This window comes from Rattus norvegicus, chromosome 9, assembly GCF_036323735.1.
Source record: "Rattus norvegicus strain BN/NHsdMcwi chromosome 9, GRCr8, whole genome shotgun sequence".
In the NCBI taxonomy this organism is placed as follows: domain Eukaryota; kingdom Metazoa; phylum Chordata; class Mammalia; order Rodentia; family Muridae; genus Rattus; species Rattus norvegicus.
In genome coordinates, this window is record NC_086027.1 from 50,460,001 (window position 1) to 50,480,225 (window position 20,225).

A 20,225-nucleotide genomic window follows, 5' to 3' on the forward strand; every position below is an offset into this window, starting at 1 on the left:
ATCAATTTCACCTTCCACCCTTACCCTACCATGAGAAGATGAGGATGAAAGTCTAAGCTGTTGAACTTTGCCTTGGTCTTTTCCGAGGGCAGATTCCCATCTTGCTGAATCTGCAGCCACCAACCCATTGTTATCGCTCAAAGATGCCGGCCACTAAGAAGAGTCTACAGACTGGATGTCTAGGAAGGGGTGGGAGCACTGAGTACATATTTCATTATATCAGAACCCTCCACTTTGGTTAATGATCTTATGCTGCGATCTCGAAACTCTTAATGCACATTTTAATTAATTACCTGTATTTTATTTATTAGGGTATAATTGGCTCCTTGTTTTCATTTTGCAATGGGCCCCCGAAGAGGGTGTAGCCAGCCAGCATCTTCATAATACAAAGCACGAGCACCAAGTTACGAAGCAGAAACATGACTGTGGCCATTGTATCTCTGATGGCGTAGTGCTGTGATTTTTCTTTTTAAAGTAATGGTCTTCGGTAATAATTTAAGAGACCTCAGATCCCTGTGAGAAGGGAAGCCATTAGTATATACAAATTGTACAACACTTTTGAAGAGACCTTTACTAGTGATATACATGTATATCACTAATTATTTTAATTATCTCATTATCACACACAGAGTTAAGAGTTTTCATTAACTTTACCAGAGTTCACTTCTGCCTTGCCTTCTGAACTCAGGCAAGGAGTCAGGTAGATGAAGCAGATCCTTCCCTGATCCCAGATCCTTCAGAGATCTCTCCTTTCAGTACTTACAGTCACATGATCCTGAACTGGGAAATTGGTTGGTTTGAACTAGTGGTGTCAGAGGGAGATGGCAATGGCAGCCATTAATTCCTAGTGAACAGTTCTCTCATGCCCAACTCTTTAGACAACCTATGAAGGAGGTCCTACCACCTTGTAGATAAAACTGAGGTGGACAGATTGAAGTGTGTTCACTTCCCATAACCTCACTCTTTTCCCCATTACCGCTTGTCTTTCAAATTCATGACTCATTTGACGGTGTGCATTGGAAAAAGCAGTTTTCTCTTAGTTATATTTTACTGCAAAAGCAGATCCCTGAAGTAAATGAGAGTATATATTTTTTTAATCTGATGTGCATTAGCTTCAGGTGGACATTAATATGGAGAAGATAATTTGATAGTTGAGTCATATAATTTTAGAATAGCTTCTAAGAAGGATTTTTTTCTAGATAGCAAGTTAACTTACTCAAATAACCGCACTCAATTCATACATTCTATTATTTATTAACAGTGATTAGTCATTAACTTTCGCTATTAAATTTTAACTAGAAGCTGCCATAACAGTTAAGACATTTTATAACTCATTCTAATTTCCCCAGGCTTCAGGTTTTTCCCCTGGGACTTATATTTATATGTAAATTTTACCCTTGCTAGAGGAGATTATGGAGCCCTGGATGTGCAATTGTTAGAGTGAGTCTATTTAATGCAAAAGAAAACTTAGAAGGAAATAAGAACACCTTGCTGGATTCCTTCTAAGGGAAAGTGAGGTTGCTTTCAGAATGACGAGCAGTTTATGGGGCCTTCTCTACCACCCAGAGAATCCCTTACCCAGTTAGTTCAGTGGTCTACTCTGAGTTTTTCCAGTGTCAGATTTCATGACGGATCTGGATAACTCACAATTCAAAGTATGCAAATGCAGCGGGAGACACTGAGGTACCTCCTGCACTTGCTCTCAAGGAGGCCCAGCCATGAGCTGTTTTGTGGATAGAGATGGATGGCTGCCCCAGTGAAAGCCAAAGAGGAACAAAGAAAGCATGGTGGTGTGTGTTAAAGTGGAAGCTCTCATCTGTGGTCAGGACAACCTAATGGGTTTCTGTGGTAGGCCATGTGTGGCCTTGAAAGCTCTCTCAAAACATACACTCATGGAGTATCAGAATAGTCTCCCAGGCTTGCTACCAGATGACAACAAAGATAAACACCCTAATATTATTTCTCTCACAGAACTGATTATGTATCGCACTGAACTGAATCCATGCTGGGAACAGCTAGAGTAATGGTGTAAATAGTTATTTGTCTTCTCCCTAGAGTCCTTCAGAGAACAGACATGGAGACATTTTACTGATGATCCTGGACTCAATCCTAGAGTTGTATCACCAAGAAAAGTTTTACTAACTTGTGGAATATGAAAAGCTGGGAAAAATCTGGATCAGCATGCTTAGAGTCAAACAAGTAGCATCACCAGGAGTTGAAGATTAAGGGATATCAGTAAAACAGAGCAAAGCTGTGTTACATCAACCCACCCCTTCCTTATCATGATAAGATCATCCAGAAAGGTTAAAGAGAAGAATTTCTAGCACAAAAGTATCTCAAAGCTCAAGCAATATTGAATCTAGAAGTTGCAGAACAAACTCATCATGCTACTTTCAAAGGCAAGGATAAGCTAGAGTCAAGTAGGGAGGTAGCACACAATTAGAAGACCAAAATTGTTTTCAGCTAGCATTTGCATGTTAACCCTTTATATTTATGACAAATCCAAGGGTGGTCCATATTCCCAGATATCAGAGACATCCTACTGTTTCCATGTAGTCTGTGACAAATTGACTTACTCACATGGTAACTAACACATCACACCATGCCAGTGCAGCCATTGACTGCTTTAGTTTTCTAAGAAGATTCATGGAGCTTTCTTGAGTGTTTCCTCATTATCTACCTGTAGCTAGGCTTGGGACAGGACAACTGGCTTTGAAGATAGAAGTTAGTGATGCATCCTGCTGGTACCTTATTATGGGCTGTGGGTGGAATTTCACTTAAGGATGGTAAACAAGGAACATTATCCACTCAACCTAGACCTTGCAAATCACAGAATTATCTGAAATTCGTGATATAAAGTAGTTATACACTGTGTTTTATAATAGAGTGATTTGCATGCTAGTTTCCAGAATAAACAACTTTATTTGCATAATTTGTTCTATACACCTTCACTGAATCGATACACATTTAAAATCTGAATTCAAATTGTTTAATTCATAATCTCACATGCACATATACGTAAACCATCACAGCAAATGGGCCTTAGATCATATGACAGGCTGAAAAACACTCAGCCATCATATTAGCCTATTAGTGATTTATTACAGAGGTGTCGACTTTGGGACAACACCTGGGCTACTTGTGTCACCCACATACATTATTATTATACACACATGTAATCATATGTGAATTAAACTCCAAATCTTTTTTGTATATAGATCATCTCAGATAAGCTTAGAGCATTTAACTAAAATGAACTCTCTGTATAGTTATAATTAGTTCCAAAAGATTCAATATAAAGCAAGTCGGAGCTTATGAAGACTCTCTGATCGTAGACTATGCTTCTGCCTTACCATTTGCCATTTGCTCCAGCATGGCAGCACTGGTATCTCGACAGTAAACTGGTCAAACTGGACATTCTACCCTTGTCCCAAAGTAAAGTATTTGTGACTGAGCTTCTTTGCTCTTTCAATATTTAGAGCAATACTGGAAGCGGAACACTGTTTGGTAAATTGGATGGTTTGAGTAGCTAGGAAAAAGATTTGGAAGGGTTGTGACTGCAACTCTGCTGATATCAGTTATTTCATGTACAAGCACATTCAAGCTCCTTGCTCAGTCTTGTCAGTGTGATAGGTGGAGGAAGGATAGAGGAGGAGGAGACTGTCTCTGTATCCCTCTGGGAAGAGGTTTCTTATCTTGTTGGGGGAAACATGGTACTCAAGGGAAAGGTAGCCAGTACAAAATAGCAAAGTGCCAACTGGTTTCTTCCTTCTGTATGTTGCAGGTCAGAAGTAAGGACAATTCCTAAAGGCTGTAGGAGTCTGGAAAGGCCCTTGGGAAGAATCAAGCTTCAGTAATGATATCTCGGGAGACAGTTCCCAGGGATTGTTTTCTTCAAGGAAAACGACAGTAAAGAAAAACACAGAACAGAATGGGGATATACGTTATGTTTTGTAGAATAGTAGGACAATTCTACCTCTGCCTTTTCAGGGTGTTGTGGGAAGCAGTCAATCAGGAAGGAAGGAAGAAGGAAGGAAGAATGAAAGGGAAGGCGAGATACATGTATTAGGATTTCTCAAAGCTGGACAACAACCAAAGACTTTGAATCTTGGGGCTAGAAAATGAAAAATCCAAGTGAGTAAGGTAGATAGACCAAGGGAGAGATGGGCTCTCTAGTGCAGGCTGCTGAGCCAGGATGGACCTACAGCATCTAAGTAGAACCAAAGGGTTCAATGCAGAAACTGAACTGGCTTACCATAGCATACTCTGGGAAAAGCCACTTCTCCTGAGACACTGGAGGCTGTTACCTTTGTCTTTGACAGTGTAGAGGCAAGAGATTCATGTATCATCTTTTAAATCCTATGAGGCAGCAGTGGTGGCCCTAAGCTGTTATTGTACCCTGATTCTGCAGCAAACTCACGACAGAAAGTAAGAATTGGTACACCCACCAAGCAGGACAAAAGAAAGAAGCCATAAAAGTTGATGACTCCAAGGATCTTGTAATTCAGAGGAAAGGAAGAAATATTTATGCCAGGTCTATGAGGTAGTAGACTTAGTCAATAACTGAGATAGGCCCAGAGGGTCACAAGCGTTGTGTCATGGCTGCTTACCAGGTCGGGGCTGGCTCATGAGCTCGTGTGGAACCTTCAACACTTCACTCAGGTCAGGAAACTTCCTCTCCAACACGACATTTTGTGTCATTTGATTTCTAAAACACTTGATTGATTTCTACATTCTGAGAGCCAAATGAAGGTACATCTTAGGCCTTTGTCTCCGATGCGCTCATAAGCTGGCTTTAAAAAAATTCTGAATGTTAAATTCCACAGTGAAAACAGTAACAGAAGGCTGGTTTGAGTTAAACAGGTCTCTGCTTCTGTGGGAAAAAGCAATGAGGCTTCAGAGTCAGTCCTTCCCCTCCCATGTAGTGCTGGAGCTTCCACACACGGGTGAAAACACGTTGCCCACTGAACATGAAGCGAGTAGCACTCTTTTTTTTTCCTAAACCCATCTGTCCTGGGCTCATTTTGGTTGGGAGACTTTTTTTTCCCCCATCTTTATTAACTTGGGTATTTCTTATTTACATTTCAATTGTTATTCCCTTTCCTGGTTTCCGGCCAACATCCCCCTAACCCCTCCCCCTCCCCTTCTATATGGGTGTTCCCCTCCCCATCCTCCCCCCATTACCGCCCTCCCCCTAACAATCACATTCACTGGGGGTTCAGTCTTGGCAGGACCAAGGGCTTCCCCTTCCACTGGTGCTCTTACTAGGCTATTCATTGTACCTATGAGGTTGGAGCCCAGGGTCAGTCCATGTCTTTGGGTAGTGGCTTAGTCCCTGGAAGCTGTGGTTGGTTGGCATTGTTGTTCATATGGGGTCTCAAGCTGAAGTCTATTAAATCAAGATTTCTAAAAAACCAAACAGGAATGGCCCCGTTACTTTAGAGGCATAAAATGTATGTGAAGCTACAACATGTTTACACCAGACATGATCACATACCATGTACAGATGACATCTTTAAGAAACACCCTCAGGACTTTACATGATACTAGGCATGCTGCATATGTGAGTGGAGCAAGAAAGTGGGATATGAAGTGAAGATGAGTTTCCTGGAAGGAGGACTCCTTCAGTGGGGTACCCACATTGAAGGATGGGCTCCCTCCCTGTTATGATTCTATGATAGGACCCTGTAAAGTAAGTGTGTTTTCACAGCAGACTGATATGTTTCCCTATGACATGTGGCTTCTGAGCAATGGCAATATGTGCAGGTGTGGCAAGCAAGTATTTGAAAATAGCCTCTCTCCAGGTAGTAGCTGAAAAAAATAACAATATTAACAATATTGTTAAATATTAACAATATTTTAGGAATAATTTGAGTACTAACTTTGTAATATTCTCTTACTTTTCAAAATATTTATTTGAAAAGGCACCAGGACACTTTTGTCAAAGATTTTATTTAAATCCAGACTATTATTATATGTGGCAATAACTACACAATAATTTCCCCTGACATTGAACTGATCTCCTTAAAAGACTTTGTCTATGCCCAGGGTGATCATAGGGAAAACTAGGAGGAATATTATTATTCTTTCTCATGTGTATGCATGTGGTGTGTGTGTGTGTGTGTGTGTGTGTGTGTGTGTGTGTGTGTGTGTGTTATGTATGTGCGTGTACCTGTGTGTGCATGTGGAGGCAAGGTTAACAGTGGGAGTCTTCCTCCATCATTCTCCAGTCGTTTTTACTGAGGTAAGATATCAAAGCTGCACCCAGAGTTTGATAATGCCAGGTCACTTCTGAGGTCCCTTATCTCTCCTAAGATTTCAAGCAGGCCTCCATGCCAACTCAGAATTTGCAAGGGTGCTGGGAATTCAAACATTGATCCTCATGCTTGTGTGACAAGCACTTTAACTGCCGCCATGTCTCCAGCCCCAGCAGAACTGACCATGTGCTTTCTCATCTGCCCAGGTCCTGTACAACTTGTTCAAATCCTTCTGCCAGATGAAGACCATCCAGACCGTAGACGTGTTTGCTGGCATCGCTAACTTCTTCGTAGTGGGGATTGGCGGGGTGCTGATTGGTATCCTGCTGGGATTCATAGCAGCGTTCACCACCCGTTTCACACACAACATCCGGGTCATTGAGCCGCTCTTTGTCTTCCTGTACAGCTACTTGTCCTACATCACTGCTGAAATGTTCCACCTTTCAGGCATCATGGCGTAAGTCACCCACCACTCACAGCCCGATTCCTGAGTTTTATTGAACTTCTGCTTTCTAATATATTAAGTTGGCTGAGTTACGTAAAAGACTAGATTTTCTTATCCTTAGAACAACTAGAAGTTGATTTCTTTAAAACCTTTGGTTGCGGTGAAATGAAAGTATCTATTATCCAAACTTATGCTAATGCAATATGGAGCTAACATGAAAAAGGTGCTAAAATTAATTCTTGAGTTTCCTATGAAGTATAATCATGAACTTGATTGTTGATCCGGAACGGATACTAACATTTTGTGAGTCTGATCCCCATGCTCCTTGTGGGAGGCTGCAAAATATTCCAAGCAAGGTCGCATCATCTAAACTGCCATGGAGTTCTAGAGCTGTTTCTGTGTGTCTAGTTGAATGAGCTTACATACAGTAGGTGTGTTGGTAACAGTTTAAACCCATTCAACACATGACACAATGGTTACGATCCTGTAATTTCAGGATAAATTTAAACAGATTTTTAAGACATAGATTTTAAAATAGATTATCTTAAATATGGAACTTAATTTTTTTGATGAGGAGTTTAAATTATTTTGAAGTAATAAATAACTTTATGAGGTAAATAAAATTAGTTATTTATTAAGTAACATATTTATTAGGATACATTATTATGTAATACTGTATATTCATATATAAATAATAAATAAACAATAGTTACTGTTTTAGTCACTAACTGAGAGGAAGGTTTTTAAAACTTGTCCGCGTAAGCTGCAGATTGGTAGTGTTTGGATCACACTGGTCTTCTGGGTGTTACACTGAAGGAAGCTTGTCAATGAAACGTTGTCCCCCAAACAATACCGTTATATGGTTGCCCTTTCCTTGTGGCTAGTGAAAACACGGTAGTAAAGAATAGTGGAACTCCTGCCTTGGTTTTTCTTTGACATTCAGTTGCACCCTGTACACTGTAATCTGTGTGTGAGGGTGTGGGGAATCTATTTAGAGTTCCCCCTGACCTGCTGTAGATGGGACTTTGATTAAAAAGCGTTTGGGGTCATGCCTCCTGGCAGCCCATTCATTTCAGAAGCAGATAGAGTCTGTGGGGCAAAGAGGCAAAGGGAAGAAGCTGAACTCGCCCTCATAAAAGCCACGAGTTAAAGGTTGTGTGGTTTTTCCTTTCAAAGAGAACCTAAATAAAGCAGCGTATTAATCCGGTTTGACCCAGTAATGAAACGTTCCCAGTTGCTATTCATATCACTGTGTGACTTCCAGTGTCCTCGCCGTTGTGTGAGTGGCATCATTGAAAACGTGTGATCAGCTGGTTACAAGGTCTGTGTGGAGTGTGGGCTGGGCCTGGTGTCTAGTTCTACAAACAGGTTTATAGGAACCTTGAATTTCAGAATCTGTCTCTGGACTGTGTATATATAGAACATGTTTAGAATGTTCTAGGTGGCCATGAATAATTAGTCATTTTGTACAATGTTCAAGAGTGGAGATGGGGATTCCCGCAGATGCTGAATGATGGAGAAGTTGGTTGAGGGTGGAAGTGAGCATGGGAGCAATGTTAGGGAGTCCTGGAGTATACTTGACGTAATGCTCCCCAAATCACCACCAACCAGAGACCAAGTATTCAACCTCAAACTTATAGAAGACATCTCATTCAGACAACCACATCTACATTGTACCAAAAATAAAAGCAATATTAAAGAAGAGATCCCGAGAGATTAAAACTTCTGTGTACAGCCATTATCCTCTGATAGTAGATGGAAGGGTGTGTTTGCATCAGTATGCTGGTTCTCTCAGAAGTGGGGCTCTATGTTCTAATGCAATGTGATCAGCGGGCTTCTCAAATCATGAATGGGTATGGTGCTTCTGTAGAGGACATTAACAGGTACATTTGCAAGCAGTCTTCTTGAAGCTCCCTGTTTGAACTTCAAGGCTGTAGTTACTAATATCCCTAAGACACTGGTCAGGGCATATGGCATTTCTATGTCAGGAGAAGTATGCATCCTGACTTTTCTTATGGGACTAACAAATTCTTTTGGACTTAAGTTGCACTGAGCCTACAAATTATTCTCATTCTTCCTGTTACTTAGACTCTTATCATTAAAAAAAAATCTAAGTTTAATGGAAGTTAAGATGCCAAGGATACTGAACGTGCTGAGTTTTCTCCATTGTTTGCTGAGACTGTTATCTCAGGAATGTAAATAGGCAAAAGGGTAGCCAGGCGATCGCAGATTCTAAGCTCCTCAGTAAGGACGTCCTTACTACTTAGGAAATGAGATCTACTTCCGCTTTCCATGCTTCCTGGCTCTCTCTATAATGTCTTCCATTCTTCCCTCTCCTCATATTGCCCTTGTGGACTCTGGCTTTGGATCCAGGAGCTTGACCTTAGCTGAACTCCTAGAAAGCCAGTCCTGGAATGATCATGCAGTTAACACAAGAATCTGGTTGGAAAGAAACTTGCTCTGTAGAACAAAAGAGCTGAAATCTGACCAGACTTTCAGGTGGAAAGTGGAATTTGTGAATTGATTACAGTGAGATAGCAGAAGCAGGTGTCCTCGGGGCATCCAGAAGGTTGGTTTCTGCTGCTTATTGTCACGAGACAGTAGTCTGATAGCCACCCAAGGCAACTAAATCAAATGCTCTGTGGTGGAGGTATAGCTGTCTTCAGGCCTTCCCGGGGCATTCTTAGATTCAGATTTGGAGTCCACTTTTGTGGTGTTGCCTAATGTTTGGTACTTCATTGAATGTGAAAACACCATTTCTGCTTACATTCCGCTGTATTTTGGGGTCGAATTTAGGGGTGTGTGTATGTGTACATTTTTGTTTGTATGTGTGAATGTGTATGCCTATATATATGTGTCTATGTGTATTTTGTGTGTCCATATGTGTGTTTCTTGTGTTTTTGTATGTGTATATGTATGTGTGTCCATATGTGTTTCTCTCTCTCTCTCTCTCTCTCTCTCTCTCTCTCTCTCTCTGTGTGTGTGTGTGTGTGTGTGTGTGTGTGTGTGTGTGTGTGTGTGTGTGTAGGATGCATCTTTGTCTAGGTGATTCCAAGTTTACTTTCCATGACACCAGGCTTAAAGCCACAGGAAGGTTTTCATACTACCCTCTGCACAAAAGTGCTGCATATCAACAGCTCTGGACCCTTTTCATTATCAAAGCACGAGTGAAGGGACAGAGAAGCAACAAACAGGTCTTTTAGGAATTAGAAATTCTTGGCTTCTTTCTGTCAGAACATGCTCATCGTGACTCCCCTCATGATGGGGAAAACTATCTTTTTTTTCTTGAGGGCTCTGACTGATGCTTTCACTCTCCCCAAAATAAAATCTATTAAAAAATGAACTTTCATGGAAATTTGTTATCTCCCTTTGGATACCAGGTTCTGATTCTCAGCTTGTACCTCACACAAACCCCTGGGGTCAGATAAACATGTTATACGGAAAAGAACTACTTGGTCTCTATTGTAGTTTTTGTGCACAGGGAAAGGATGGCTTCTCCCTTCCCTGCCGACACACACACACACACACACACACACACACACACACACACACACACACACGCTCCAGGAATTTCAGAGAAGAGAGTTGATTTTCAGAGCTTTCTTCATGTTTTAAAAGTGTAAATAATTTCATAGAGTTTCTCTTCTGATGGATACTTCCTAAATATTTTCTATTTGCATTCAATTATTGTACCTGATTTATTGCAAAGAAAGTAGGAAGTGGTAGCTTTTTAGCATCATTTAATGGATGTGTCCATTGGGAACCTATTCACCTGCAGGCTGTCTTGTTGGGTAGGATTTATAGCTGTCCTCTGGGTCTCTAGCCTGGTCCATGTTAAGAAAAATGGGGGAGGGAGAAGAAACATGAAAAAGAAGGAAAAAGGAAGTTCTAGAATGCAGATGTTTCTAGACTGTTTGCCTCAGAACTGAAGTCTCAGTGAAGGTCCAGGCTGTGGCTCGAGTGGTCCCTGCTACGATGAGCATCCTCTTCTCTCTCCGTGTTTTTCTTTGTAGGCCTGGCAATTGCCCCTTGTTCTACACTTTGAGAGGAATGAGAAAGCTTATCTTGTTTTCAGTGTAATACTGAGTCTGAGTTTCTCTATTAATTCCTCCAAAAGTTTCTAAGGAACCAGAGACATAGGTCATTGACAAAGAATATCATTCATTCACAAAAGTGGCAAAACTGAGCAGATCAAGGTCCAGAAAGGCTGTGGTAATGCGGGTTTTAGCTATTTTAACTTTAGGGGGAAATAATTGAGAGAAATGTGTAATTGGTCCATTTGCATCTGATGGGGGAAGTGTGAAGGACCACGTTGGAGAAGTTTTAGGTAATTTAAGCTTGTGCTGCTGGTTCAAATGATGAGTGGGGCTGTGGGCTCAGTCACCCTTGACTCATACTTCACCGTACTTTTCAGCATCCAGGAGCTTATCACTTCCAGACTCATGGGTATAAAGTCATTTTTCTCTATGACAGAATGAGTAGGTCTTTTACCGATGCTGTCAAAAAATTGTAAAAACCTAAGAAATCTCAGGAAACCACAGGGTACACAATTGTGGCCTATTTTAGACACAAGAAGACAGATAGAGTTGGCTGGAAGGACACAGAGACGGAACCTGGAGCCCAAGATCTCTGACGTCATGGTCTTGCACTTCTTCCTGGGTTACTGTGCATTACACACACAAGAAGCAGTCATTGTGTATTTTCAGTTGTGGTTTATACCTTCCCTGGTATCATACCGGCATGACCAAGCTCTTTGAAATCAGATATGTCTACTCAGATATACTCAGGTATACAGTAGAAATTATGTCAAAACCAGGCAAACGGTAGGAAAGTAAGAAGTACTACAATCATCAGAGGACCTTTAGGGAAAAGAGAAAACAAAGGAACAAACAAAAAAAATCTTAGTATCTTTTATTAGCCCTTGACCAAGTTTGCTTTGACAACAGGGTAAGAATAGTTTTAAAGAGGGGATTTGAAATGGAATAGCCCAGAATTGTGTAGGTAAGTTAAGAACTCTTTTGTATTTATTTCTGTGTTTTTAGTGGTTTACTTAGAGTCAGCTGATGGATGCCAGGATTTACATGGTATTAGTTTTTCCTTCTAGCCCGTCTAATGTGGGGGCCCACAGATAGCTTTTGGACACCTGAAATGCAGTTAACAAAAATCAAGTAGTGCCCTCAGAAGTGTTTGGTATCAGTAGAAAAAAGAAATATAGAAAATCTCATCAGTGACTTTTAGTTTAATTAGATGTTGAAGCTCATGATATTTAGTAATTTGGGCTATAAAAATCAGCATCACCAATTTATATGTGTGTGTGCTATGTTGCGTGGGAATAAGAAACTTCAGTTCAAGAATTGCCTCTATCAGAGTGGCCTGTGGGCGTATCCGTGGGACAGTTTCATGATGATTGATTCACTTGCTTGATGGAGGAGGTCCAGCCCTCTGATGGAGGAGGTCAAATCCACAGTGGGCAGTGCTGCTCATAGCTCTTTTTGTGAAATGGATTTGTAACGTGTGTAACTTTCAGTATTAAAAGTACATTGGGTTGCCTCCTCTTCTTAGAAAACAATGTCAAACCATTATTTTTCACCTGTTTCAGGATGCAGGGCATGTGCTTCTTATCCCAGCATTTGGAGGGTGAGCATTTGAAAGGACCCCCATGAGTTGGAGGACAGCCTGGGCTGTAGAGTTGAGATCCTGCCACAAGGCCCCAAAACAAAGAAAAGGCATTGTTCTCGTCTCCATCTTCTTTATAGAAGGCTTGGGAACGGTTAGTGTAGCCCAGCATTGGAGATGATCAAGGCTGGGTTTTAACACTGATGGCCAGCCTTCCTTGCTTCCAGGCACAGTTCTGATTCTGCCTTGTCCGATTCTGGCCACACTGGTGTGGTGATGACGCTACCATCTAAACACATGTTGGTTTCCAGGATGCATCAGTAGGATGAACCAAATAAACAATAAACACCGTGGCTGTCCAACTTAAGAAAATCAGCACCTTCCCATGGTGACATTTGTCTAAATGAGCAGAACACTGACACCATTTTTCCTGCAGGACCTGGTTACAATGCTGGGCTTCTTAATATCAATACTAGAACAGATTAGGGGTGCTACTGGACATTCCCCAAAGAAAATAAAATATGTTGATGTTTGCCTGCTAAGTTCAAATGGCAAAACGGTTCGGCAAACTGTCCCAATCCAAGAACTGATTCTGCCTTGTCCCCTTGAAGAACAAAGACGTTTGTGTGATGAGACAGTGTTGCCGCCACTGACATTGGATGGTTTCTTTACTGATCCCTTAAAAGAAAAGATGCGTGATATCACTGTTGACTTCTGTTTCAAGAATGATGAGTTAAAGAAAATCACATTGCTTTCTATTAATATTTAGTCCAAACTATAAAACAAGATAATGAATTGTAAGTCAAATGTATTGATTTATTGCTAAGGAATAATTATCTCTTCTTTCCAAAATTTTTTTTTTGAAATTGATAATGAAGTGACAGTCACTTTCTAACTAGAATGACGTTTGACTTTATTTGGGTATTGATTGATTGACTCCAAGAAAACAGTTTAAAACCATAGAAAAATGTAAAGGGTTTGAGGATTTAATTGTACAACATTAAACAACTTAGAGTGAAGTATTTAAGTACAAGGGTGTCATAGTTGGAATCTCAAAAGACTCCCTAAACCCCGTAGGCTGAAGGCTTTGTCGCCAACCTATAGGACACAGTAAGACATTTTGTAGGTGAAGTTGAGTGAAAGGAAATGATATCACCCAGGGTGTGCCCCTGAAGGGGATACTGGGGTATGTGCCTCCTCCCCTTCCATTTCTCAGCCACCATAAGGCAGTTTCTCTGACACACCTACTGATATACTTTCCCACAGGCCCAAAGCAAAAGGGCCAGGTGACTACTGTCTGAATCCCTGGGTCCAAATAAACATCTTTTTCTTTTAGGTTAGGTATCACATGTTTCTATTGATAGACATCCACCTAACACAGAGTGAATCAAGGTGTGACCTATTGGACACATGAAGGCAATTACCTCACCTTGATTTAAAAGACCTCAATTTGTTTCTCATTTGTCCTCTGTATGGGGAGGCCCGGACCTGGGCGACTCTGAGGATGAACCATGTTTCACGGTGAGCAGCCATGTGAAGTTTCTCTTCATGCCAAAGCACCTCTCTCTCTCTCTCTCTTTCTTTCTGTGCCACAATCAAAGCTCTGAGTTTTCACTGTTCCCGAGAGAGTTGGCCAAGTGGCCCAGCCTGCCTTCCCATGAGTCCTCACACTTAATCCGAAGCTATTTGAGGTAACTTGAGTCATCTGGTGCTCTTGTAGCCAGGTGCCCAGCTCAAATGGGAGAGCAAAGCTCTGTGACTGAGAGGAATAGAAACAAGGCATTAAAATATGGGGGCCACTCGATTATGTGAGTAAGTAAATTCCCAGCAAAGATCCCTGGGGACAGGACACCAAAGAATCCCTTGTTCACCATACCAACCCTTTGTCCACACAGCCCTCCTCTGGGTTGGGTACTTCAGAAACATTAAGTAATAAGTCATATAGACATTATGTATCTGCAACCTAGCTGCTTGGAGAGTGAGGGAGATCTATCCATCCAGTTCCTGTTAGGAAACATTCCCAAGGAAGGACAGTGATGGGCTCAATGGCTTGGAGATGTGATTGAATGAAACAGTCTACAGACCAACCCTGCTTCATGAAAAGTGAGAAATGTCACCAATGGAAGGCAGTGGTTTTACAACTGTCCTGGGTTGAGAAAACCACCCAATGCACTCTAACTTCATGTTATTAGGGGAGGGGAAACCACTTTTTAAAACTAGGATAAAAAGTATGATGACTTTGGGTGAGATCTCACTGATAGGAAAAAAAAAACCTGAGAGGATGGGGAAGCAAGATGGAGGGCTCCAGGATGAGATGCAGTGGGGTCTCCAAGGAAATGAACTCGGAGGAAGGGAGGAAAACTGTCTCTCACCTTGGCCATGAAGGTATCTGAAACCCGTTCTGTGCTTTCCCCACAAAATAGATACATTTGTTACTCTGTTACAATGAAGGCAGCAGCAAATACTTCTGTGTCTCTTTTACACCATTCCTGTGTAACTGACTGTTGGACCATTCTGTGGGATAAAAGCCAAAGGCCATAGCTCTAAGCCGACCAGCTGCCTCCAGGGAGAAGGAAGCTCCTCAGGACAGGATGTGCAGCTAGCAGCAGGAAGAAGATGCCTAGTTGGAGACTGAGGAAGGGAGAATAGCTGGGAAACAGAATTAAAACACCATAGCCCTCAAATCCCTCATTAGCCTTTGGGCCCACTTTCAAACAAAAGGTTAAGTAAGGCGATTCATCTCATGTCCTGTCCATTTTCCTTTCCTGAGCCCTCTGACTATGTTCCACCTACGACCACTGCATACAGCCACCTTGACTCTCTTGGATGAAGCAAGGCATCTGCACCTTCCCAAGTGCTTCCATTAATGATTTGACTCACAGGCATACTCTTCTAACACACATGCCACAAGAAACTCCAGGAAGCAGCCACTTGAGCTCACATTCCCAGGACACAGGAGCAACCTTGAAAATACTTTGTACCTAACAGTGTTGCAAGGGCGTTGTGTGGCAGCCCCCATGCCCAGTGCCATGAGAGATCTATCTTCGCCATGCCCATGTGGAGGGCTCCATTTTAATTTCTATGTTAGAAGCAGACCAAATCTTTCTGGTTCTTTGAAATCTTTCCTTACACTCTCCAGCTAGCCACTCAGCTTCAGAGTCCTGTGTTTTCTTTTGGTTCGTTGAATTTTGGACACTGACTTATGATCCTTCCTGTAATCCTCCTGCACCAAATCACATTTACACCAGCTTCTGACAACTGATATGTAAGCACGGAGCTGAACTGAAGTTGAAATAAGTTGAATCGAAAGCCTTTGTGAAAGGTAGAGGAAGCAATACGGAGCCAGCGGAAGAGGACGAGGTTAGAGGAGTAACCCACCATTCCCAGTAGTAGTTCAAGTAATTCCCATTTTTCCTATTTTACAGAAGAACGTTCAGTTTTTATGCTTGAGTCTTCTTCTGAAAACAATTTTGATTTGCATTTTGTAATATGTCAAACTCGCTCTCTCTTGGTCGCTGAGTTTCCTGGAAGAGACAACTCACTCTATAGTAAACTCATGCTCTGGAATAATTGATTTACTTCACATGAGTGAATTCTTTTTCTGAGAACGTACATTGTGCCCAGAGGTACCATAAGACCTGGATTGAATCAATACAGAGAAAGTTACTGGATAGGCCTTTATCACTCCAAGGCTTGACTCTGAGTATGCCTTTATGTGGGCAAAGTTTTCATAGAAAAAAAAAGGAATTTTTGTATTTCTCTGATTTTATTCATGCAGTTTAATACCACATGCATATTGGCAGTGTGAGATAATTAAATATGCAATAGTCTATCTCCCAGGATGCTCCAAAGTGGTCCTGATCCTAGAAAGAACCTCATAATCTTAAGAACAAAATTGAGGGGTTGGGGATTTAGCTCAGCGGTAGAGCACTTGCCTAGCAAGCGCAAGGCCCTGGGTTCGGTCCCCAGCTCTGAAAAAAAGAAAAGAAAAAAAAAAGAACAAAATTGAAATCAGAAAATTGACCACTCTGTTTTTAAATGAACTTATTCTCATAAACTTCTAAATAATAGGCGTGTCCCCTATGGAGACACACAGAAGCATATCTGCACATCTATACAGAAATGATACCTGCATTATCTGTGTAGCACAGATACACATGTATATGTGTGTGTATACATGTGCATACATGTTATCTTTACAACCAGAAATCTGCCTGTGTCCTGTGCTTTCAATACTGATGCTCTGTCCTTTAATGACCATGACCATCTATCTAGCCAAAGGACCTGAACTTGGTGGCAACTCAGGTACAGAACCAAGCTAAGCAGAAGTGAACACAAGTCTGTACTTCTCAAAGCACACACAGATGATAGAGGGAAAATGCCGACTTAGAAGGCTGCTAGCTTCATGGGCTGGTATAACAGAATCATAGCCTCCTACAAAGGAAGGTAATCACGGGAGGAATTTTCTATTCACAGATAGTCCAATGACAGATTGTTTAAGTAGAAACTCTGTCTCACCCTTGAAGACCCTGTTAGGCAGTATTAGATAGCATGATTTTTGCCTATGCTATATTTTAAGTAATGCCAGGATAAGGAAAACCTCAATTGCCAGTGAATGCAAAACCCACTAATTACAGTGATTTTACTTTTCCATCTCTAAATTGGTGATAATCACCATACAGTTATGTTAAACTGAGGTAAGGTAATCACAAAGCAGAGCATCTGACCTCTCTGTGGTCTCTCCCCATGAAACCTAACACCTGTCAAAACACGTCCATGCTTTGGTGTGTTATGTAGGCCAGGTGCTGGAATGGGGTTTGAAAGTGGAATGACAAGCTATCAAGGGAAACCAATTATCTGCATCCATTTGGCTTATGCCCTTCCAAATCTGTCCTCTGCCTATGTGCCACTCCTCCAGAGGTTCTTGTCTAGAGTATAATTCAGCTCATGTCAAAGTATCCATGTAGTAAATAAGTCAGAATGCATCAGTGATGCCTGACATATACAGAGCGGGGACATTTTTCTTGTTCTCATCAGACTTAGGAGGCATACGCAGGGACAGAGATGATGGAGACTGGAGATGGTCACATTCACAGATATAAATCACAGTGTCTCCTCCTGCCTATAGAGCTGGGTAGAAGCTCCCGATCGTCATGTGGAACTATAATTTTCTGACCCAGGACTTCATTTCTGATCTCTCAGGGTTGCCATTTCACTCTCTTCTGGCTTCAGGATTTTCTAGCAGCTGCCTGAGCATGCCAACCTCTTTCTTTCAAACTTCTGTGCGGTCCTTAAATTGCACTTGTCCATCTGTGGGTTCCCAGCCTATGAACTGGACCAACTGCATATGAGAAATGTTTGTAAAGGTGGATTGCATAGTGTTGACTGCATGAGGATGATTATCGCTTACCTAGTGCTTACATTGCGTTAGGCATTGTAAGTCATCCTGGATCAATTTATAATGTACAAGGGAGTGTGCTTAGATTGTCTTCTATTTTATGTAAGGAGCTCAAGATATTATTATTATTATTATTATTATTATTATTATTATTGTTGTTGTTGTTGTTGTTGTTGTTATTATTAAGATCTTATTATTGGCAGGGACTCCTCAAAATGCACCACTGCAGGAGGCCAGGGAGGAAAGCTGTACTTCTCTCCCATTTTTGTTTCTTGATGGCTTAAAATTGTATAGATGCACCCTCTTCTGTGGTGTAACTAACAACTTGCTCCCCCAAACTTCTAATGCCTTTTTTCTTTTGATTTCACATTATGATTTCTCCCATGAGAATTTCATACATGTACGCAGTATGTTCTAGTCACATCCACCATCACTTCCTTCTTCCAGTTCCTTTCAACGCCCCCAGCACTACATCCGTCTCCAAACTTCATGGCCTATTTTTTAAATAAAAATAGAAAATAACAACCTAGAGTCTAAAGTGTGGTCTTTATGCACACCGTGGAAGGCCACCCACAGAGGCAAGGACAAGCCACCAGGGACTAAATCTCTAAAAGAAAACCGATCTGCCACCCCCAGAAGTCATCAATCAAGTTCTCCCACTCCATGCTCAGTAGCAACTGGCTGGATCTCGTTCCTGTGTATCAGCCAGCCATAACTGCTGTTCACAAATGTCATGGCGTGAAGACAATGCCAACGCATCCTTCCTGCTCTTGTGACTCACACCCGTGGTGTTGAGCAGCAGTGACCATTTCTCCCCTCAGAATGGGAGCTTTCGTAGGCTGAGTCTGTGCCCTACTGGCCTTCCTCTTCGTAGACCGCAGCTCAGAATTTCTCACCAGTAGAGTCTCAGAGAGTTTTGGTTGATGTGAAATGTCTAATCACATTTCCCACTGTTACAAATGAGAGAGCTGGATATGCACAGAATAAGTGGTAGCTCAATGAGAGGAGGTATAGAGTCAAGTCACACTGGAAATGCTGAGGGCCAATATTCTCTAATGACTGTGGAGTTAAGCAATTCAAGTAGAATTTCCTAAAATATGAAGGCTCTAATTAGACTGTTCTGTTGGTGTGGACATTGTCACACTAAACCAGGGATGTACCCCTGAGTCAGATATCTCCATGAAACTGAGGAGAGTTGAACACTACTCTATACCAGCTTTGAATGTGTACTACAGTTCTCTAGAAAACTGAAGTGAAAGCAGATTTACTGCAATGGTTAAAAATTGTCTGTTTGTAATGTGACCAGCCAGAAAGAGATAAGGAGGTTTTCTTCCTTTCTGTTCACATGACACTGGTTTTTATTGTGCCTCCTTAAGAGGTAAAGAAGCTAGTCAGCTTCTTTACTGTTTTGTGTCCTTGTGACATGGTTTGATCTGTAGTCACACCAGAATAGCAAAGTCTATGTGGTGGAGAAACACCTTTCCAAAGCCTTTGATTGAGTGACCATGGGCATCAAGTTTACATGGTTAAAACAGAATGGCAATATTTGGAAACCCTACTCCAACCCTTTCCATACATCAGCACTGTAGATGAACAAGACTTCCCATGCACACGGTGTGTTCCTCCACATGAACCTGCTCCATTACAGTCTGGGTCTGGCCAGCATGGACATCACTTCTGGTCCTGGTCATGTGAGTGATGGAGCATTGCAGAAGTCATCCACTCATTATTCCTATGCCCGGGCTACATCTTCAATCATATCTGAATGATCGCTGTTAAGTTGCTTCCCATCAGAAGCTAAATATGAATATTGTCTTCATCATTGCCTATTGTTTAAGTAATATGGTGTTCGTGATTGCGGAGGGGTGGGTAGCACACTCACACAGCCCTATTCCTATCTTCCCCAAAGCCATTTTTCAAATGCTGGGTGAAAACTTTGAAAGCCAAGAAGAGAAGATGGTGAGTCTGGGCTGAAGAGCTTTAGCTCAACAGCAGGTGGTTTTTCCCTTTAAAACATAAAGGTAGCAGAGGGAAATTAAGGAACGAGAAATTGGTAATCATTATTTTCCATAGCTGTTTATGTACTTAAAGGTCCCCTTTATCTTGAAGAATATTTACAGAAGTAATATGGCCATTATAAGTTATATCTGAATTTTCTACTTTCAACATTGAATATAAGCTATGTTGTCCTTTTTGCTGAGCCACTCTTTCCTATAAAAAAATCTGCAATCCAAACAACTTAGAACTTTAGCATAGCTTTTGCATTATTTTGTACTAGGGAATTTATTTTGAAGATTTTTATTGTTTATTTTATTTATTTACATTTCAAATGCTATCCCCTTTCCAGTTCCGCCACCCGAAAACCCCTATCCCAACCCCTTCCTCCTGCAACTATAAGGGTGCTCCCCATCCACCACTCCCACCTCATTGCCCTCACATTCCCCTACGCTGGGGCATCAAGCCTTCACAGAGCCCCCTTCTCCCCAATGATGCCAGATAAGGCCATCCC

The 20,225-nt window shown here is 41.5% G+C and overlaps 1 protein-coding gene across 2 annotated transcripts in view; it reads left to right on the forward strand.

Annotated features, from left to right (window-relative positions):
- The window catches only part of Slc9a2 (solute carrier family 9 member A2), an 82,432-nt gene that overhangs the window by 32,389 nt on the left and 29,818 nt on the right, over positions 1 to 20,225 (forward strand). For both annotated transcript variants that reach the window (NM_001113335.1, NM_012653.2), the window contains one exon: positions 6,464 to 6,714. In NM_001113335.1, the coding sequence (NP_001106806.1) occupies positions 6,464 to 6,714 (251 nt within the window). The remainder of the gene's footprint in view (positions 1 to 6,463; positions 6,715 to 20,225) is intronic.